A 23,073-nucleotide genomic window follows, 5' to 3' on the forward strand; every position below is an offset into this window, starting at 1 on the left:
CACCAAGTGCCTCTAACTCCTCGCTACTTTTCTCCTTAAAACTTTTTTTTGGACTTTGGCCTGTACATCGATAACTAACCCCCTGGTTATGGTCCATCTGGTTTAGAAGTGACAAATGATGACCATCATAAGGATGATACTTCACAAGAGTGAAGAAGAAGAGACTTTTAGCAAGGGGGGATTTTCTGGGGTAGTTACTGTAAGACGTTGCCAGTGCCCAGCACATTGTCTCATGAAGCTCTTCAGATACTTGAGTCCATGGATGGTCTCAACTCATTGAAGATCAGCACTGCTCTGTGACTTTATACCCTGCTCCTGTTAATAAAGGAAGGTTTATATTAGGTTTGCAGTAATTGGATGGAAATTGCAATTAAGCAATAGAACTGTTTGCTTTACTACTCTGAATTTATAAAACTTCTTCTCAGATGAATAGTGTTATAGTTTGTGGCTTCCAGCTTACCTATTATGGCAATTGAAGTGCACATATTGTCCCTGCCTTCAGTAGACTTCCTACTTATCTTCCTAGTCTCTGTTTGTGGCCTATGTAAGTGCAGGTCCATGCTCTTAAAGGGACAGAGTGCATATTGCAAAGGCTTCCTGCCTGACCATATCAGACATCCTCCCCATATGAAGAGTGCCTGTGTTTGTGGTCTTTTGTTCATACTTAAGGTGAAGCCCACATCCCAACTGGTGTGTTTAAAAGGTGAAGACTAGGATTCTTCAGATGTTGCTTCTGGATATGGCCCTAAGTCAACCAGTGTGTGGCACAGAGGATCAACATCCACTGATCCTGACAAACAACATCTCAGTTCCGCTGCATTCTTGGAGACTGGCACATTGATAGTAGCTGCAAACATATACACGGTAACTCCAACATTTCATAGTACCCTGTTTCCCTGAAAATAAGACATACCCTGAAAATAAGACATAGCATGATTTTCCAGAATTTTTGAGGATGCAAAATGATTTTCAGGCTTTTTGAGGATGCTTGAAATATAAGCCCTACTCCAAAATTAAGCCCTGCTAACAGGTAATTAAAAAAATCTATATAAATAGTGTCCAGGCAGTTATACATGTAAAAAAGTTAAACCTTTTTAAACAAAAAATAATATAAGACACTGTCCTATTTTCGGGGAAACACGGTAGAAGTGCAAGTAGTCTGAGGTCTGAACTTAGGGGTATGGTCTGGGGTCTCCATTACTTTGTCTTGTTTGGAGTCTTTATTTATCTAGGGGTCTAGTTTAGGATTTGAATTAATGTCTTATTCTGGTATGGGGTCTGAGTTAATTTAGGAGACTAGTCTGGTCTCTAAATTTATTTAAAGGTCTGATCTAGTGTCTGCATTATTTCAGGGGGCTGATCTGGGGTATGAATTAATGTAGAGGTCTGGTATCAGATCTATTTATTTGTGTTGCTACAGAAGCTGCAGATGGCTAAAGAAGTGAGGGCCCAAAGTTGTTTCAGCAGAGAAACTCTTCAGTGCTTAGGAGAAGTTATAGTGCTCTGGGCTGCATGGAAAACAAAAGGAAATAAAGCATCTACAGTCAGAAAAAAAATTATTTGTGAGTCACTGAATTTATAGAGGACCTGTCACCTCTCCTGACATGGCTGTTTCGGTAACTGCTTGTATTCCTCAAAAAGTCTCTATGTAGCCCAGGCCTAATTGACAACTGGGTATTACCATTCTCCTTGTCTAGAGGATGTGTCCCTACCTAGGCTGATACAGTCAATGATGATTGGACAGTGCCATTGTGTAAAGATAAAGCTCTTCAAGAAAGGGAATTGTAGCAGCCAGTTGACAATTAATTCATATAAACAGAACGAGGGTCTACTCTTTAAATGGAATTAAACCTGTTAGCGCAAAAGGGTGATGTTACATATATACACTAGGCATCAGGGAAGGAGGGCGGTCACGTTTGGGGAACAGACCAGGGTCTATGGTCTAGTTAATCCACCCCTAGTATAGCACCATATATCAGGCTGCTGTATGAGTAATTCTTTGGGTGCTATAACACAGTAATTATTTTGGCACCGATGGTGATATCTGGGTGTGTTATAAGATCGCCTAGCTTAGAGGGAACAGTGCTCAGATGTCCAAGTGCTCTCCTCACAAGCTATAAAAGCTTAAAGGAAACGGAGTTAAGAAATATGTCTTAAAAGAAAGTTTTGTGTTGGTAACACAGATCTGACCCGGGTGAGTGGCCTCCTGCTTGTGAACACTGGGCTTATATATGCACATTCATGTGGCTTTCTGCCTATGGAGAAATCTCTTCTCTTACAACATCACATTTGCAGCCTGTGCCCCCTGATGGCACTTACCCATTAAAGGAATATCATAACGGATCTGCAGTGCCTGCCTGGATCTCAGAAGGCAGAAAATAACTATGTTTTTTTATCCTAAGAAACTAAATAGTTACTTTGGGTTAAATCCAATGTACAAAATAGCCAAGGACTGCAGAGATGGCGTAAACTCTACATGCTGTGAGGGAGGGCACCCAAATGACTAAGACAGAAGGGTATACATTGGGAACCTTTTCTCCGGCACTCCAGTAGTGCTTGGAAAAGGATCAATCTATGTTTCCTAGCTGCTGTGAAGTTCTTATTGCTCAGCTTTTATGTATTTATGACTTTTAGGGCGATGCCACACAAGCAATTGCATCGCCCTCGGTTTATACTTTGCAGGGTTGGGCACTTTTAAAAAAAAAAAAAAGTGTTTAAAATGGGTGCACAATTAAACTAGGTATAAAAATGACAATATGGTAGGACAGGTATACTCGGACACATTCATATGTGATATGTGTCATTTGTGAATCCAATAAGTATAATACCTGTAGTCTGGCTTTAGGGTGCTGGGAAAACTTGGGTACCACCAGCGAACTAGATAAATAAGTAGGACTAGTAAATGAACAGATCAAAGAAGTTAGAGTTTGTCATTTGGTTTAAAAGGGTATTCCCATAGTAACTAATCATGGCCACAATGGGCAATAATCCTGTGTACAGGGTGGTCAGACGTTATGGAAAAAGCAAAGCTTTCGTTCATAAAAGTGAAGAGCGAACTGGGTTGTTTACGTAACTTAGGAGCTGTGGAAACACTGTAGCTCGCTGCGCTATGCTGTTTCCGTAACTCCTATTCACTTCTGTGGGAGTTCAACTGGACAGCCTGGCTTCAATAGAGCTGAACGGGTTAAAATAATAAACTACTGCTGTTGTAGTTGCTGTGATCACAGGAACTCAGATGTCCGCTACAACCAATGAGAGGCTATAGCATCACGTACCTGAACTACTAGTAGAGCGGTGATGCTGTAGCCTCTCATTGGCTGCAGCGGTCACATGAGTCCTGGTGATATCAGCAATCACAACAATCACTTGGACCACAGCGGGGCTGCAGCACTGGATCCTGGCGAGCACAGAGGAGTATATTTCCGTTTATTATTTTAACCCCTTCAGCCCTATTGAAGCGGGGTTGTCTGGTAACCGGACAACCGCTTTAAGGAAACAGCATAGCGCAAGCCACTCAGCTGTCTCGGTAACCTCCAATCACCTCTGGCCACTGCATATAGCCAGGACTTGGTCAGGGAAGGGTAGACATTGAGACCGGTGCAGGCCCCAGAGTTGGAACTCTATCAGATTTTTGTGCGGAGAATATACAGTAAAAGGTCGTAATCACACAGATGAGTGCGAGTTGCGCCTGAGATTCTTGGGCGCAACTCATATCAGACAGCACACGGACACGTGTGCGGGATGCTGCACATTGCATGTACTTCTCTCATCTGAGAATTGGAGCAGAATAGGACTTGTTGAAATTTTTCAAACTTGGACTATTGGTCCGAGTGAAAAGTTGCAGGTGTGAATTAAGCTGAGTCCATCTCGGACTTGGACAGAACTCACACGGGAATGCTGCCCATGTGATAATAACCAAGTACAGTGCAAGCAAAGTGGACGAGTTTTTTATGGTTTGTATGCAAATCTAAAGTTATTCGCTATGAACAGAATAGGGGAAAACGTTATGATCAGTGGGGATCTGACTGCTGGGATCCCACCGATCCTAAAAACAGGGCTCCATATGAATGGTAGTTGCTCCGGTACTTTCATTGAAATGAATGGAGCAGTGACATGCATGCGCATCCTCCACTCCATTCATACAGGGGCAGTCTGGACCCCCATTCTTAGGATCAGTGTGAATCACAGAGATCGGACCCCCACCAATCATAAAGTTATCCTAAAGTGATCAGATTTACCCTGGATTAAAGTGGGACAGAGAGGTGTGGCCAGGGGCGGGGCTTATCACAGCGTATGATATTACCTCCATGGTTATAAAAAGAACTGGGCCAATTAAAAAAAAAAAAAAAACAGGGGGGAACACCCTTCATCTTTTTCCTAGCTGGATCGCTGGATGGGGTATTGATATACGCTTGTAGCACCGTTAGGCCTGCTCTATAATTCTGGTTATGATTGTGTGTTGTTGTCAGCGCTCCCCAGCAGCCTGTAGTAGCCTCATCTGACCAGCATCACCTGACCAGCAGCGCCGCACCTGACCAGGCCGCTGGAAACGGAAGTCGGGGAGCGCTGACAGCGGGAAGCCTTCTGAGGAGGTGAGAGGAGCGCCGCATAGTATGAAATCAGCGGGCATGCAGCTAATTTTATACTATGGGCGAGGTGTTCTGAGGGAATGCCCAAAGATAGTTCATGCCACGATTTTTTTCCCTGCATCTCGTGATTTGCTTGGTCGAGTGCAAGTGGCCTAAGGGGTTTAGACATCGTTCATAAGGGTATGGTGCTGCACTACTACTCTGGCCCTTTTACACGCAATGATTATCATCAAACGAGCAAAAATGAACACTAATCATTCCGTGTAAACACGGCCAACGATTAAACAATGAATGATAATTCATTTGCTTATGCATTAAAACCGTTGGCTCGTTCGCTAATGGCTTTAAATACTGATTGTTCAGTCGTTTTCATTGACTAGTACGGTGAATGTGAACGACTGAACAACTTAGGCTGCCTGTCCACAGGCGTTGCGATATCCTGCGGCCGATCTCCACCCCGGGAGCCGCCGCCGGGGAGCAGGAGTCAGCTGACGGATCTCCGCGGTGAGCCTATCTGACAGAGCGGAGAATCACTATGATTCTCCGCTCGTGGACAGGGGGACTACGCTTTTTTCATAGCGATACTGTGGAAATCGTGCATTGCGTTTCCCGCAGCCGGATTATCACCGTGGGGAACACAATGCAAAAACGCCCGTGGACAGGCAGTCTTAGTGAGCGATTTAAATGCCCACATAATCAGGCAAACGATAAATCGTTAGGTGTAAAACCACATTAAGCTAAAGGTGCCGTGCAAAAAAAAGATAGATTAGGGTCACTTTAAATGACAAATTCAGCTCTGCTACATCTGTGCACTACATCACAACCCTGCTTTCCTTAAAGATAGCTTTCTATTGCCCCAGCTCCTTCCAAGGAGTTGAGCATGCTGACATGTGGGATCGCTAGCTGGCACCATCGGGCTGCGCCTCCCCAGCCCGCCCCCAGGCGGAGCTCTGCCCTCTGCCCCGCACGCAGCACATCCAGCACACTCGGCTCTGCTGCGTCGCTCTGCTGCGTTGTGTCAGGTTATGTGTCCTGCATGGGCTGTACAGGGAGTTGTGCGCTGGAGGGACAGCGGACTGGACGTGCCAGGAGGAGGATGCATCTGACCGAGGTACACTGCATGGCACCTCTGCCAACCTGTTTAACCTGTTGCATGCTGGAAACTTGTGACATGTCAGGCTGACAGTACTTTACATGGATGTTCATGGCCTTGACAGATGACTTGATTATTGAGACTGATGTGACAGTTTTATGGCAGTCAGCTCTGCTACATCTGCATGTTGTAAAGGTCTTGGAGACCCCAGAGGTTAAACAGCTTCACCTATAATCTACCAAAAAACAGAGGGAGCTTGTAGGAAAGATACAGAAAGCGCAGAATAAAGCTGCTGACGCGTTTTGCATCCTATTAGTGATTATTTTGCTTCCTTCACGCATTTTTTACATCTTTTTTGTCCCAGGAAATCGCATGTAAAAATAAACTAGTGATTTTTTTTTCTAATTCACACATTTTTACATGCATTTCTTATGATGCATTTGCGCGCACCACAGCGCCTTTTTGCACACGTATCAGCATATTTTAGTGTACTTGTAAATGTTCATTTGCAAAGAAAGTCGCACTGCTTGAAATGGCTAATTCGTCTAAGGAGTTCCAGATGTATTATGCATCTTCTTACGTATTGCAGAAACATTTGCGCATCCCTCATTGAATTCTATGAGGAGCTTCGATGCGCAAATTCACAGAAAAGTAGAGCTTGCTGCATTTTTTGCACAACTGAAATGTGCCCGCAAATACGGAAATCTGAGCGAACCCATTGAAATCAATAAGTTCTATTCTCTGCGAATCGTGAGTGTAAATATGCCCATGTGAAGGAGCTTAGACCTGCTTATGCAAAAAATGACAAATAAAAAACATCGAACCTACGACCTGCTGCAATTGCAATAAAAAATAATGCCGCTGACCCAAGAAACACAAGAGAAAAGAAAAAAGCAGAAAAAAAACTAAAAGTGCGCTGTTTGTAGTGCGTTTCATAGTTCCCTATTAACCTGCAGCTAACATCCGGCCGCAGGGAGTTTTGGCATAAAAATCATCCTCGGAAAAACACCACTAAAAACTTGGCGGGGTGTGAAACCATCCTTATGCACGCTTGTATGTGTCTTTAATAAGTGCTGCTTTCACTGGAGCCCCAGTGATGGGTTATGGATGTCGCTGCTGTATCTCCACTACAGGAAGCATGTCAGGTATTGACAACCACTGGGATGTAGAGGAAAGAAGCTTTCATCACCAACATAGAAAGGGGTTCTTTACTGTAAGAGCAGTGAGACTGTGGAACTCTCTGCCTGAGGACGTGGTGATGGCAAACTCGAGAAAGTTTAAGAAGGATCTGGATGTCTTTCTTGAGTGCAACAATATTACATGTTACAGTCACTGATTACTTCAAAAGGGTCGGTGATTCAGGGATTATTCCGATTGCCAGACTTAGAGACAGGAAGGAATTTTTTTCCCCTAGTATGAGGAAAATTGGCTTCTACCTCATTGGGGTTTTTCTCCTTCCTCTGGATCAACATGTTCCATTTAGGGTGAAGCAGGTAAATACAATTTTCTAAAAGAGTTCTGGTCATAGCAAAGACTTTCTACTTGGTGACAAGTTGATACTGGAATAATCTAAGGGAGGTTTCACGCCTGTGTTGGGGATTCCGCTTTCATGCTCCTTTCGAGGCAGAACAGTTGCGTCTGTGGATGGAACGAACAGCGCCGGGCTAACCCTATTGGCTATAATGGGATCCGTCTGCTTTCCGCTCAGCTGCCCGGCTTTTGGACGGAAGGAAAAGTGCTTCACGTAGCCCTTTTTCTTCCGGTATTTTGAGCCGCCTCTGCGACGCACCTTCCGGTCGGATGTTCTGAGGCAGATGTGAATCCGGCCACACTGCAGCTTTTGGATATAGGTGTTCTACTAGAGTTTACAACATGTAGGTATAACAGATCACATGATCTAGTTTGGATCACTTCTTCACAGGGTGCTTCACCAAATACCAGAACAGATTTTATAGAAAACTGGTCCATATTTATACTTGAATATCACCATACTATACTCATAATACTGCCATACATTACCCACACAGAGTTGTCATTCCAGCACCCAAATAATACTGCCATACAGTGCTTAAAGGGGCTCTACCTCAATTGCAAGTTATTTCCTATCCACCTGATAGGGAGTAATTTGCTGATCGGTGGGGGTTTCATGCCAATCTTGAGAATTGGACTCCTGTGTGCTGCTCTCCCTCACTGCAGGGGTCACTCCCCAGTGACGTCACTGTGAAGGGAACACCAACCAAGCATGTATTCATTTCAATGGGGCTGATGGAAATACCCAAGCGCTTGTAGCTCAGCTATATCCACAGTCCCATTGAAAGTAAATGCATGCTTGTGCGACCAGTGCTCCATTCAGTCTTCTCCTTACTGCTGGGAGTTCAGTAACCCCATAATGAGGAGGATGAGGGGACTGACGGGGGTCTCGGCAGTGAGACCCCCACGATCAACAAGTTATCCCCTATCCTGTGAAAAGGAGATATCTTGCAATTGTGGTACAACCTCTTTAAATAATGTGTCTATACAGTATCCAAGTAATACAGCCATATAGTGCCCATATAACACTGCTATATGTTTCCCACACAATAGTACCTCTCCATGCCAAAATACAACTGCCATCCAATGCTGATCCCTATGCACTGTGACAGCCCTTCAGATATTTGTAGGCAGCTATTAAGTCTCCTCTCAGCCTTCTTTTTTGAAAGCTAAACATTCCCAGATTCTTTAAGCGTTCCTCATAGGACATGATTTGCAGACCGCTCACCATCTTGGTAACTCTTCTCTGAACTTGCTCCAGTTTGTTTATGTCTTTTTACATTGGGGTACCCTGAACTGGACACAGTATTCCAGACTCCATGCCCTGTTTGCGGGGTATCACTGATGACATACCATTCGGAGAGGCTTCTGAAAGGACACTGGCTGCATTGGTCATGTGTATAGACAAAAGTGTCATCATAGGAGAATAGGAGCTGAGAACTTGTATTCCAGCCTCCTTCCCTCTGCCACAAATGTGTTGGACTATATGGAGAAAACATGAAGAAAGTAAAATGAGGAGAAATGTATGGCATCAGTGTGATGGCGCGGGGTTCACTTCTCTTGTCTCTCAGCATTGGCGTCCTGCTTAAAAAATCCAACCAGACCAACATCTGCATGGAGTTTGTATAGTTTGTGTGGGATTTCTCTGTATTGCAGTTTTCTCCGTCACTCCAAGTCTACTCTATCTCATCAACAGGGACCGTGATGTTCCTACTAATAATCCCAGTATTTGGTGAGTCACCAATAGGTCTGCTGCAGTCATTGCTTATGATTGGTTATGTCATTAAAATAAAAGAACCCAAAGAACATTTTAAAGCCATTTGAGCCATTCGAAAGGAGAACAGTGTCAGAGCACCTGGGGTGTTCTTAAAGGGCCATGGACAGGATATGTCTGATAGTTAGTGCTCAGCTCTGGAACTCAACTCTGGTCATTGAACTCCATTCTGAATCAAGCCACAGATTGAATTATGAGTTAACCATCCTTGTGTGAATATAGTCCGAAATCCAGGTCAGCCCCGAAATCCATCAACTATGACACCATCATTTTATTAATATATTTCAACCTTATGAACGTTCCATCAAGCATTTCTTAAGGGTACAATGATGAGGTTCAACCTGTTTCATTTTCCATGGTTGAAAACACATTCTATCAATACTGTACCGGGACCATGTTGTCCTTTCTACTGGACATGGTGCCAATCATCTGTAATCTTTGGCGCTCAGTGACCCTCGCTAATGTGGCCTTAGATATGTAGACCGTATTAAAGGGAACACATCACCAGGAAACTCATATCTGAGCTGTCACCATGTTGTTATTGTGCATCTGTGTGACGTCTTGACTTGTAGCGATGATGGTACTGCCTCTTTAACTCAAGATGGTGCATCAGCATTTTGGGCACACTGGATATGAAGTAGGCTTTTGACTTTATGCTACTTGCCTTTTTTCTTAGGTAATGTGTGTGTCCTGCTTTTCAGATGCTCAGTAACAACATGGTAGAAGCTCAGATACGAGTTTCCAGGTTCCCTTTAAACCCACAGGGTCCTTGGCCTCTGAGCTCCATTCTGGTTCATAGAGGGGGTTCCAAGCAGAGGACACCACTCTAGGATCTCCTTTTACCCTAATAGAACATATGGACAGATATCTTTATGTGAAAACCCTTTTAAACTCCGAATTACAATATATTGACCAGATTTGTTTAGTTAGTTTGTGAACAGCTGGGAACATCATCTATGTACCTTTGACATAACATCATGAAGTTGAGGCTTCGGAGGTCAAACCATAAAGACTGATTTGTTCTCCCAGTTAGTCTGCAACTATTAACCAGTAGGGATAATTCCACCAAAGATGTCGTTGTCTAGTAGGTTGATCCGCTGTGTATATAACGCCTTATATCATACTATATTCCAGCTGTATCTCATTTGTATGTAGACTTTTGTGCTCCATTCATGTTATTTGGACTGATGTTTCAGAGATATACGTAAACCATAAAATGGACATCAAAATTAGTCCTTTCCTAGAAACCTAATGGAGGGACCAAAACTGCCCCATAGTTAGCTCAGGAACATCATGGTACCCACAGGGTACATATTCTGGGTGCTTTGTGTGGTGCAGAGTGTTAAGGCAGCAGTATGCAGTCCTAAGCTCTCACTCACAGCCTGAAGGTTGCAGGTTCAATCCCTGTCGGCTCAAGGTTGACTCAGCCTTCCAACATACCAACAACAGTAGAATGAATACCCAGCTTACTGGGGGGTAATAAGTAAAAAATTACCTGAAAGTGCTGCGGAATAAGTTGGCGCTATACAAATAACAAGTCCCTTCCCCCCTTTGTATGATGGCATTATTGGCTGTAAAGGGGTACATTCCTAACACCTTTTGCGGTAATGTTTTTTCTTTTAGTGCTCACTTAAACTTTTCTTCCGTAATGTCATCTGACTGCCCGACGTAAACATCTTACACAGAGGGGCCTTTTTAATAATCCCTCCAGCTCATAAATATGAATAAGAAGAATGTGGATTGAGAAGCCCTATCCTGGTGGGTGTACGGAGTCAGAAATGTCGAGTATTCAGATAGCTGAGCAAGAACTGAAGGAGTCTGTTATTGGTTTACCCACTGCTATTTCGTGTGTATACTTAGAGAGCCATTGCGGTCAGTGACGTCCTCGATAGGAAGGAGTGAGGTGCGGCGGCAGCCCCTTCATATATACAGGTCTCCATCATCCTACATAAAATATAACATCATGTAAACTTCCTGTCTCTCCTCTTTAAACACTCTTGGGAGAAGGTTCGGAGTAGATGACATAGGCTGCTCTTCCTAGAGTTGGCTTTCCTGGATATTCCTAGAGAATGTGTTCTAGATTTACTGCTCCTATGGATACCATTCACTGCTTCTTTATATGGCTATATGTATTTTATTCTATGCATGTAGAATCTTTTAATCATGGACTCTACATTCTGCTGTCCCTCTGTTGTTCCTCCTGGAAATGTATTTAAAAAATTAAGCTAGTTGTTAATATTCCCTTTGCCAATGAGGTGTGACCTTACACACATAAATTAGTGTTGGTTGTGTCAGATTGTATGGGGACAAGCACTATTGACAAGGGGGATAGTAATATCCAGTTGTCAATGTATTGATACATTTACAAAGCCAGGGGTGGATCCTTAGGTCTGTGCCACACGGGCGTATTTCTGCGCAAAATCTTTTGTGCAAGCAATAAGCAAAAAACAGAACCCATTGATTTTAATGGGTTCGTTCATATGCACGTATTTTGTGTAGGCAATCGCGTCACGTGAAAAAAACGCAGCATTCTCTATTTTCCTGCGCATTTGCTGATCGCTAGAGGTCCCACAGTTGAGATCCCCGCCGATCCTGAGAATAGTGGTTTTGTGACCCCCTCTCGTCCTCACTGTGGCCTTAGTGCACCCCCTGCAGTGAGGTGAACATTGAATGGAGTGGCGATCGTGCATGTGCGGTGTCGCTCCATTCATCTTCAATGGAGCGGCCTGAGATATATGAGTGCTTGTATTTGGCTAAATTCCATCAGCCCCATTGAAGTGACCGCCGCTCCATTTACTCTCCATGTCTCCACGTTGGTGAGACCTGCACCGATAAGAATGGATAGGTGATAGAAGTCCTTTTTGGGATGACCCCTTTAACTTCTCACAGCTTTGCAGATCTCTTCTTGCAGTTTGTTTTGATACAAGTGATGTATTTAAAAGACACAACTAGAGATGAGCGAGTATACTCGCTAAAGGCAATTGCTCGAGCAAGCATTGCCTTTAGCGAGTACCTGCCCGCTCGAGACTGCAGGTTCGGGTGCCGGCAGCGGGCAGGGAGCTGCGGGGGAGAGCGGGGAGGAACGGAGGGGAGATCTCCCTCTCTCCCCCCGCTCCCTACTGCTGACTGCCGCTACTCACCGCTCCCCCGCGCCGGCACCCGAACCTTCAGTCTCGAGCGGGCAGGTACTCGCTAAAGGCAATGCTCGCTCGAGCAATTGCCTTTAGCGAGTATACTCGCTCATCTCTAGACACAACTTAACAGTGAGAGTTACAATGTCCAATATTACTGCCTATCTGTAGACTGCCCTGCACTGATCAGACCCAGAATTATATGTATCGCATTCAGTTTTTATCTTCTTGATGTGTTTGCTGACACTTTTATGTCTTCTCTTCCCACCGTCTAATAACACATACTGAAAGGTTTATTGACCTCCGAAAGTGTGGAAATGTGTTTATGTTACACAGTACTCTGTACGTTCCACTGACGTTTATGGAGAGCTGTGAAGTGACATTTTCTGATTTAAAAATTTTTAGGCCTCCTGAACACGAATGGGCCAGAGTCCGGATACGGGGTCCCGCAGCAGAATCCAACCCTGTGCCCGGCCGGTGACCCTGCGTACCTGTCAGTCGTCTTCGCGTGTGCAGGCGTCCTTCTGATCTGCGGATGGTCCGGATGGCGAGCTGATGGACATGCACAGTACAGATTTTGCCGCGTCATCACTAGGCAATGATGCGGGTCTAGCAACCCTTCTGCAATGTTCATTGCGGAAGGGCTGTGGGTCGGACGGCTTCCATTGACTTCAATGGAAGTAGCCCGCACTAAAATAGAACATGCTGCGCTTTTTCCTCTGCGAGTGGAAAAACGCAATTGATTTTCGCTTGTAGGCAGGGAAAAGTGCTTTTGCATCGCATGTAATGGCAGGTATTTGCTGCGGAAGCGAGGGGCAAACACCAGCCCAAATTCCGCAATGCAAATCCGGCCATGTGCAGCCGGCCTTAGATATAGGGATTTTTAACCCGATGCAAACACGTTTTGCACATGAGAGCCCAGTGCATATTCATCTTCCTTCTCATCCCCTGTAGGAGCGAAACAGCCCTGTATAGGCATACTTTGGCTTATATTGCCCATAGGATCCCAGTGTAAAAAAAAGTATATGTTTTTGAATGTATAACTCTGAATGGAATCACAGAAGGCTGAAAAAATCCTAATTACCTCAAAAAATTCTTCACAGAATAGGATTAAAAAATAACCTTTATTAACATAGATTAAAATCAGAGCCATTTGGCAATTAGTGCCAGAAAAAGATACAACATTGACGAGAGGGGAGCTCAGATATGGACTCGTCCCTCCAATATCTCCTTATAACAGGGATTCTTACCACCAAAAATGATGCTACACATTAAGGAGAGCCCCCAATCACCAGAAGTGGTGTCACCTCAGGGGTACCATCCAAAGTGAAAATCAGTTAAGGTGAAAAGGTGAAGAGAATCTATCATGACCATAGAGGCATCAGATATTGTGTCTCCCAAAGGCCACTGTAGTAGATTTCTCTAGATTCTTGGTGGATACCTATGGTGGGTAATCGAGCGGCTAGACAGACTGAGTAATGACGTAGCATGAACCACTTCACAAAGTACCACCATATATCTATGGACCCTCTTATCCTCCATGGAGACCCAAAGTGAGTGCCAGCCCAATGGATACTAATGAGGCATGACGCTCACAAATGGGTTCCAATATTATGTCAGACTCTACCTATGGTGGGTGATCTGATTACTAGCCAAACTTGAGGCCCATTTAGACACAACAATTATCGCTCAAAATTCGCTCAAAAGCCATCTTTTGAGTGATAATCGTTGTGTGTAAATGTGCCCATCTTTCACTGTTTGTCCGAACAATGAATTTCAGTTCTGCCTGAAAACCATTGTTTGGCAGAACAGCTGACAAGCAGGACCGCACGCAGTGTTCTATTGGGGCAGAGCTGATAACAGCTGATTACATTGTCTCAGTTGTTAGCCCAGCCAAAGATGCATACTGACTGTGCATATCACTTGCAAATGGGTTCCAACATGTAATAAAAGATTCAGATTACTACCATGTATCCACGGACTTGATCTAAATCCTCAGTGAAAAACCAATGCCGGTCCCAGCCAAAATAAATGTTGACTGTGTGTAACACCCACAAATGGATTCCAGCGCATAAAATAAGACTCAACACGTTTCTAAAATGCGGATAAATACTCTTTCATCAGAAGTCTAAAGCAAGGTAGAAAAGATAGTGCATCTGTTCTATTAGCTGGCAGGATACACTAAAGCTTAGTAAGTCAATCCTCATGCCCTGACATCTGGCTGTATAGACTAGAGTTTGGTAGATAACTCTAACTGCCCTGATAACTAGCAGCAGGAAGCACCAAACCCCAATATGTCATTCTTCATGCCCTGATATCTGGCTGAGTGAACAGAAGCTTAGTAGATCATTCTTCATGCCCTGATAACTAGCAGCATAGAGTCAACATGTCCTGTCTATTGCTAACAGGTAAGGCCTCCTGCCCATGACCGGGTCGGACTCAGCATGTGGGACCCCGCAGCTGAATCCGACCCTGTGCCCGGCCGGTGACCCGCGTACCTGTGCACATTCTTCCTATCCTATACTATGGATGTGCACAGATTATGCAGCGCCGTCGCTGGGCCGCAGATCAGACAGCTTCCATTGACTTCAATGGAAGACATGCGCATGGAATACACCTAGAAATAGAGCATGCCACGATTTTACCCTGTGAGTCGAAAATAGCAATTAAAGGAGATGTCCCGAGGCAGCAAGTGGGTCTATACACTTCTGTATGGCCATAATAATGCACTTTGTAATATACATTGTGCATTAATTATGAGCCATACAGAAGTTATAAAAAGTTTTATACTTACCTGCTCCGTTGCTGGCGTCCTCGTCTCCATGGAGCCGACTAATTTTTGGCCTCCGATGGCCAAATTAGCCGCGCTTGCGCAGTCCGGGTCTTCAGCTTTCTTCTATGGAGCCGCTCGTGCCAGAGAGGGGCTCCGTGTAGCTCCGCCCCGTCACGTGCCGATTCCAGCCAATCAGGAGGCTGGAATCGGCAGTGGACCGCACAGAAGAGCTGCGGTCCACGAAGGTAGAAGATCCCGGCGGCCATCTTCAGCGGTAAGTATTGAAGTCACCGGACCGCCGGGATTCAGGTAAGCGCTGTGCGGGTGGTTTTTTTAACCCCTGCATCGGGGTTGTCTCGCGCCGAACGGGGGGGGGGGTTAAAAAAAAAAAAACCCGTTTCGGCGCGGGACATCTCCTTTAATTTCCACTCGTGGGCAGGAAAAAACGCTTTTCCATAGCATGCTGTTGAAGGTATTTGTAGTGAAGTCCGCAGTCTGATAAACACTGTATGGAGTCAACTACACTATTCTATAGAGTAAAATAACTAACCAGCGCATACTGACCCAACATATAGCAAACGTAGATTAAAATGCAATATGAACAAAGCCTAAGGGCTCACTTGCTGCTGCTCTGACCCGTTACCTACTTGACAAATATTCTTGTTCTCCAGTGAGTTGGGTTGGTCGATGATGTTACTATGTACAGCTGTTTCACATATTTAGCCGTTTTCATTTAAAGCCAATAGATAAAGGAAAAATGCAAGAGATTTGTATTAGCGAGAGGACTTATTCTTTGAACTAATGAGCATACAGGCACTTCCCTAGGGCACCATTCTCATTTGGCAGCGGCCCACTGGCTGGTTATATGAGGCTCTTGGACTATAGCAGCCAAGTATGTAGATGGTGCTGGACTGTGTGTACAATATCTAGAGGGGTAACCTGAAGCTCCTGGGCCCCAATGCAAAACCTGTAAAAGGGCCCCCAACTATAATGCTTTATTCATAGTACTGGGCCCCTGAAGGGAGAAGAGTGGCCTTATGGGCCCCCTAAGGCTCCTGGGCCCCAATGCAAAACCTGTAACAGGGCCCCCAACTGTAATGCTTTATTCATAGTACTGGGCTCCCTATATGGAGAAGAGAGGCCTTATGGGCCCCCCAAGGCTCCTGGGCCCGGGTGCAACCGCATTCCCTGCATCCCCTATAGTTATACCGCTGGCAATTCTGGGGCCTTTTTACTCAATAACTTCAAAGAGTTAATGCTTAGCGAAAATTGCATAAAAATGAAGCTACTTAGAACAGGCCAGTTACAATGTAGCAATGTAGTTTGTGTATTATAAAAAAATATTACATTTTCATTTGTTGTGTCTGTCCTTCTATCTGGGCAAGACATGTAGAGCAGTTCAGTACTGTTGTATTTTGTCTCCGCCAGGATTATGGGTGGAAATGGCCTGAGGTAAAGGGAGCGCCCCAAGGTTCTCATTGGCATTTGGATACACACCCTCACCGATCTGCCCATAGCTAGTGGAAGCTTCTGATTAACAGCCTCTGGGCGCTGATTCACCCCCGCTGGTAGCTGTAGGCCTGCTTCCTCCGTTCACCCCCGCTGATAACCGCAGGCCGGCTCCCGCAGTTCACCCCCGTTGTTTACCTGCAGCTGATAGTCGCAGGCCGGCTCCTGCAGTTCACCCCCGGCTGTTTTTCCCCTCTGGGGTAGCCGCAGGCCGGCTCCCACTGTTCATCCCCTCTGAGAGATAGCCGATAATTCCGATTCCCTGCCGCAGCTCCTGAACAGCAAAGCAGGGCACCTGTAGCTAGTGTTTGGTTGCCATGACAACCTTGCGACTACACAACAGAGGGAGCTCCCTCCCTCTGTGAAGCCTTTGCACGTCTCCACCGAGCTGCTGCTGGTCTCGGAAGCTTTCAGTTTGGAGTCCATTAAAAAAACGGACTCCACACAGGCAGCATACAGACCCGTATTACTTAAGCTGACAACACACCACCAAATTTTTTCACACAGACTGCATGAAAAAAGTCATCACATGCGTTATTCTGATCTATTTTAGATAGAAGGGGATAGAAGAAAAACGGATAGCACTCAGATGTCGTTCGTGTGCTTTCTGTTTTTCTTGAGAGATATATAAAAAAAAAAAGAATTGGGTCTAAGTTTTTTTTTGCAGATGTGAAAAACTGATGGCAAATGAAAGTAAAAATAAACAGATATGCGGACTGCATATAGATGTCACACAGGGCTGTATATGTATGAAAAGGCGTCAGTTTTTTGCATATGTAACACTGAAGATTCTTTAATCACTGATTATTCAGTGTTTCACATAGCAACGTAAAACATTGAAAAATTAGGCTGGGTTCACACAGGGCGGATTTGCCGCGGAAATTCCGTCCGGAATATTGCCGTGGCAAATCTGCCTGCGGTCGATTATCCCGAGATTGGTCAGCCATGTGGACGAGATTTCTCAGAAATCTCGTCCACAAGGGACGGCAAATTAGTCGCAGCAAAGCCGGCGCTGCGACGCGGATTTGCCGGCCGCAGCATGTCCATTCTTTTTTTTTCTGTTGCAGCCACGCTCTCCTCTATGGGAGCGCCGGCCGCAACAGAAAAGTTGTGCTAAGTGCCGCGGGTTTTGAAGCGACGCTTTCCCGGCGGAGATCTTGCGGTTTTTCGCTGCGGCCAAACCACCAGATTTTCGCTGGGAATACGCCATGTGGCAGCCCAGCCTTAGTGCACGAGAACCGCACAATTCTGAACGAGAATCGTGCAGTCTAACCACGCTGCCCGAGTGCAGACGAGCTGCTGAGACGCGTAAAATGGGCATTAATGTCTATCTGCTGCTGCCACTGCTTTCCCCGGATGCTCCTTCGGTAGTCACATGCTGTTCTTCATCCACATAATCACTGCAGCTAATCGCTGTGGTCATGTGCGAGCTCACATGAAAATGGAGCATGTTGCGATTTTTCTTCCGCGAACAGAAATCCCAGTTGATTTCCGCTCATGTGTAGGAAGCAGCAGATCTCCATAGGAAGTAAGGGGCGGTATTTGCTGCGGATTCGCGGTACAGACACCGACCACGGATCCCGCAGCAAACATCCGCGCGTGTGAGGGAGGCCTAAATCAGCACCTGCATCCAGGTGCGTAACTATAGAGGATGCAGGGGGTGCGGTTGCACCCGGGCCCAGGAGCCTTAGGGGGCCCATAAGGCCTCTGTTCTCCATATAGGGAACCTAGTACTATAAGTAAAGCATTATAGTTGGGGGCCCTGTTACAGGTTTTGCATCGGGGCCCGGGAGCTTCAAGTTACGCCTCTGCCTGCATCATTTGGAAGAGTTGTCTCTAATGAACCAACCCCTTTGAAAGCAGAACAGACTGAACAAGACCTCACACAAGAGGACAACTCAGGGCCTTATGTAATTGGGTAAGAGGTACTGGCATGAAAAGTTGTTACATCCCCGTTGGACTTCTGCAGGATCTCTTGGTATATGCAAAAGATATCTACATTGTTAGATCAGCTTTACTGTAACTAAACCCCACACAGCACAGTTACTTCTGCTTGAACGTTTTCATTGTCCGTCTTTTATTCATAACTCATTTTACTTTTACATTCATAACAGTTTTTATTTTACTTCACTTTTACAGGCTTATTATTGCAGGTCATCGGCTTCTGCACATATTGTATTACAAGCTCTTGTAAGCGCACGTTTGTGTTCTAGTTTCATATAAGCTTAAAGGGATATTCCAACCATTTACTATTGATGACCTCAGGATAGGTCATCAATAGTTGATCTGCAGGGTCGGCCACTCAGAGTGCCCAATGATCAGCTGATCCCACAACCACTGTCAGTGCAGCCGAGCCGAATGTCCACATTGATGATCAGAGCTGGAAGCATAATAGAAAGGCATTACTCCCATGAAAATTAATGGGAGCTATGCCTTCTTTTAAATTTCCCGCTCTGACTGCAATGAGGAACTACCAGTGTAACGGAAGGCATCACTTCCATTGATTACCGTGGGAGTGAAGAGCTTTTATTATACTTCTGGTGCTGACCACCGATGCAGATGATTGGCTCAGTGGCTCAGCTGCACCGATGGACCAGAGGATCAACTGATCGCCAAGGATCCCTAGCGGTTGACTCCCACGATCAAGTATTGATGATGTATCCTGAGGATAGGCCATCAATATTAGATGACTGGAAACCCCTTTTAAAGAAGGACTCCTGGATTTTTTAATGGTCCCTGCCTTTGTAAACTGCAATAAGTCAAATGTACTTCTGTGAATTCTCTTACCTGGTGCTTTACTGAAGAAGCATCCGCTCTGATCCTGGCCAGTGGTAGCATCTGCTATGTGGACCGGAAGTCAGTCACTCTATACAAGTTTATGAGACTCACATCGAGGCTCTCGTATACTTGCATAGAGCCATTGACTCTCCGCTCTCACCAATAGATGAGGGTCATGAACTGAGGGCTAAAGGGGTTTTCCGAGTTCCTCTTTTCAATCCAGCTGCCCATGGCCAAAAATAATAAAAGAGCTGATACTCATCTCTCGCTGGTTCCCACATGTCTAGAGCCGCAGCTCGGTTCTCCGCACTGGGTTTGTGTTGACTGGCTGCAGTCGGCCTCTTTACGGTAAAACTGGTTTATTTTTTTTTTACATGCACAGCTTATTTTTAGCAAAAAGAAATAACTTGGAAAACCAGTTGAATTCACAATTACCTTACATAGTATTTTAAAAAATGGCTTTTTATACCAGACAACTCCTTTAGGAGTATGTTCCCATTGAATTTTCATGGTGGATTCCACATCAAATCCATGGCAAAATACACATTTATTGACTTTAATGGGAATCCAAACCATATTGGGTATGGAGGAGATTTTTATCCACACACTGAAATCTGACGTCACTTCTAAACAGGGAACGTTACGTCATTCAGGAACTGGCGAACTCCGGCGGAGCTCAGAAACAGCAGACATAACTCATGACTTACAACAATCAAAACACGACCAAGCATACCTGCACGCATAAACAGATGTAAATAGATACGATACAATGTATTGGTTTGTATTTTGGCCAAGATACTTAAGCCTGCGAGCCCACATCAAGGGTCCTCGTTGTCTCGCGGGTCCCTAGTCTAATGAGACAACATCCACCAGAAACCTGCGTGCAGTCAGGGCAATCGTCCTGATAAGGATGGCCCCACGCTAGAACCTACGTATGGACCTAAACTCGTCCTAGATGGTAACAGATCCAAAGAGCACAGGATACAGTTCACACCACGCATCATGAATTGCATACAAACTGGAACAAGACTGTTCACACACGCATGTCTCGCACCCAGCACAGACACAGAATACAACACTGTTCACACATATATACACTGAACACATAACAGACATGCAAGAAAACCAAACCTTAGAGTGAAGGGATACCAGCTTCCTCTTCCAGAGGGAGTGGTATGTATATGCAGCAGACCAGTGGAGATTAGCTGGCTGGAGAAATCCACACCCAGCCAGATCAATCAACCGCTACCTGTGGAGCTGTTCTGCTAGAAACCCATGTAGAACCACAGAACCCAGCCAGCACACTCTAACATGGAATCTGTGTTGAAGAATCCACATGTGGATTTTTTCCATTGCCTTAGCTAAATCTACATGCCGATCCATGGCTGAAACAAGTGAGAATCCACAGCAGAAATCCATGGCAGCCATTTAAGTCAACATTGGAAATATGTGATGTGGATTTGGCCTGTGTGAACATAAGCTTAGATTGTGGAATAGGCTTTAGTGCTTTTATCACAGCTAGCATGATGCTGTATGGTAGAAGTAAAAAACTGGTGTAGGTATTGGGTATCTCTTACTCAGGGGCCTAGCTATAGGGGATGCAGAAGAAGAGGTTGCACCTGGATCCCAAAGGGCCCATTCGCCACTTAAAAAGACACCAGAATTAGAAGAGGCACATAATTGGTTGTGGCCACTCAACAAATTTTGCATTGGGGCCCAAGAGCTTCAAGTTATGCCTGTTTCCAGGGATGCTAAAGCGTCTAAGGGCTTCTTCACATGGCCTCATAACAGAATGAAACCATTGATTTCAATGGTTTCGTTTTCATTAGCGGGATTCTTGTATGGACAAGAAAAGATAGGACTTGCCCTTACTTTTCTCCCTTACTTCTCCCCTTACTGCTAAGCTGTCCTAGCCGTTAGGTGTATCAGCGGGTTCCATGTCAGTCCCTTTGAGTCATTGGGTGGGTTCCTTTCTTTCACTTAAATTGGGAAGTGGCTAGCCTAATTTTGGGTTTTATTTGGGATTTTCTCCCATAGGGGATAATGGATAATTTTCACGTGCAAGAAAATGGCAAGTGCTGCGATGGCTCTTAATGCTTTCTTTTCTGGAATTTCTCTATGGTGTGAGATGTCCCCCTGCAGCTTGTGAGAAGTTGTCCCAGAACTTCCTGCAGCTTTTTGTGTACTGTTAATCCCTCTCGTGTTGTGTATACAGCTCCTGACCTTGCTTGCTCCAACGCTCGGAGCACTGTCATTGACCCTCCGCTTCCAGTGGTGAGTGGACTTTCATTGACCTCCCATCAGGGGTCTGCATGTTCTCACTTTCCTGTCCTCCCCCCCAGTGATCTGTCCTCTATCACTCGCTGCTCTTCTACTTATCCACGTTGCCGTTCATGGAAAATTATAGAATTTTGAGGATGAGATATTTTCCCAGCGTTCCTTGGACAGGTGTTAGACATGTTCCTTATGGTTGGGTCTAGGAGCAGAGAAACTAATAGTCATGTATGAAAGTTCTCCCGGGAAAACAGCAGATTCTGCTAATTTCCTAATATTAAAAGTAATTGTTTTTCTATCAATCTCTGATGTGATATGGGGTCGGGGTCGTAACCATGGGGTGTGAAGGCCTGAGAAGCCAATCACCCATCCGCCACATAATCCGTGATATCACTGTGTGCATCGTTTTCATGCAAATATAGGAGATGGAACAATACCTCTGCAGCGCCACCTATTGGATGGCAGCATTCCTGCAAATCAATGTCCGAGCCTTTAGACAGGTCTTTAGAGCAATGATTGGGAATTGAAAGCCAAACCAGAATCCATACACAAAATTCCCAATCATCGCTCTAAAGACCTGTCTAAACGGTCAGACATTGATTTGCAGGAATGCTGCCCTCCAATAGGTGGCGCTGCAGAGGCATTCTTCCATCTCCCTTATTTGCATATTACCCAGAGGAGCATGGATGGCCTTATAAGTCTCCTCACTCACCTTCTAGGTGCTCTCCCTAAGGAGTGATGTTACCCCTCCCGACCCATTATCCTTGTATGATGATGCTTTTACGTCTGTGCTGTGACATCATTGTTCACATCAGCGTCTGAGGTTCTGTTCGGGACCTCCATCACTGATTTTTGCCATTTCGTCCTGTAAGGCTGCTTTCACACCTGCGTTAGGGTCAGTTCAGGGTTTCCGTCTCTCAGCTCCGTTTTTGGAGGAGAAAAACTTAAAAAAAAACCCCTAAAAAACAGATTTGTTTTCCCATTGATTTCAATGGGGTTTAAAAAAACAAACAAACTGAAAACAGATGGGAACGCTTCCATTTGCCTCCACTCCTGCAGACTTCCCCCTTTTTTAAATGGAAAAATAATGCTGTAGACTGCGCTATTTTCCCGTCCAAAAAAAAGAAAGCTAATGGAATGGAGGCACACGAAAGCCTTTCCGGCTACTTTCCGTTTTTTAAAAAAAACCCTATAGAAATCAATAGAGAAAAAAATGCATCCTTTTTTTTCTGTTTTATTTCATTTTCTCTCCACCAAAAACGGAGCAGAGAGACGGAAACCCTGAACTGACCCTAACATCGGTGTGAAAGAGGCCTTAATCCCGGCAAAATGCTGGACTGCTTTTTGGAAATTGAACAGATCGCTATTATAGCCAATGGCCGGCTGTTTAGTTCCATCATAAGACAGAGTCATTCGGCTGGGGTGCCGTTTTTCTGTTCCCGGAATGAAGCAAAAAAACGGAATCTCCTAACGCTGATGCGAACGAGCCCCATGTCATTAGGTGTGAAATCATAGAGCCTCAATTATCAAAACTGTCTAAAGATAAAAAGAAACTGTATTAGTTGCCGACAGCCGCCAATCAGAGATCAGCTTTAATTTGACCAGAGCAGTTTCAGAAATTA

The 23,073-nt window shown here is 44.9% G+C and overlaps 1 protein-coding gene across 1 annotated transcript in view; it reads left to right on the forward strand.

Moving 5' to 3' along the window:
* The first annotated feature begins 5,584 nt into the window (after window positions 1-5,584).
* Window positions 5,585-23,073, forward strand: part of TNS2 (tensin 2) — a 148,891-nt gene continuing 131,402 nt past the window's right edge. Inside the window, exon 1 of the mRNA XM_066584217.1 lies at window positions 5,585-5,700. Coding sequence (XP_066440314.1) covers window positions 5,626-5,700 — 75 coding nt within the window. The 5' untranslated portion in view covers window positions 5,585-5,625. The remainder of the gene's footprint in view (window positions 5,701-23,073) is intronic.

The sequence above is a fragment of the Eleutherodactylus coqui genome, chromosome 1 (assembly GCF_035609145.1).
Source record: "Eleutherodactylus coqui strain aEleCoq1 chromosome 1, aEleCoq1.hap1, whole genome shotgun sequence".
Taxonomy (NCBI): Eukaryota; Metazoa; Chordata; class Amphibia; order Anura; family Eleutherodactylidae; genus Eleutherodactylus; species Eleutherodactylus coqui.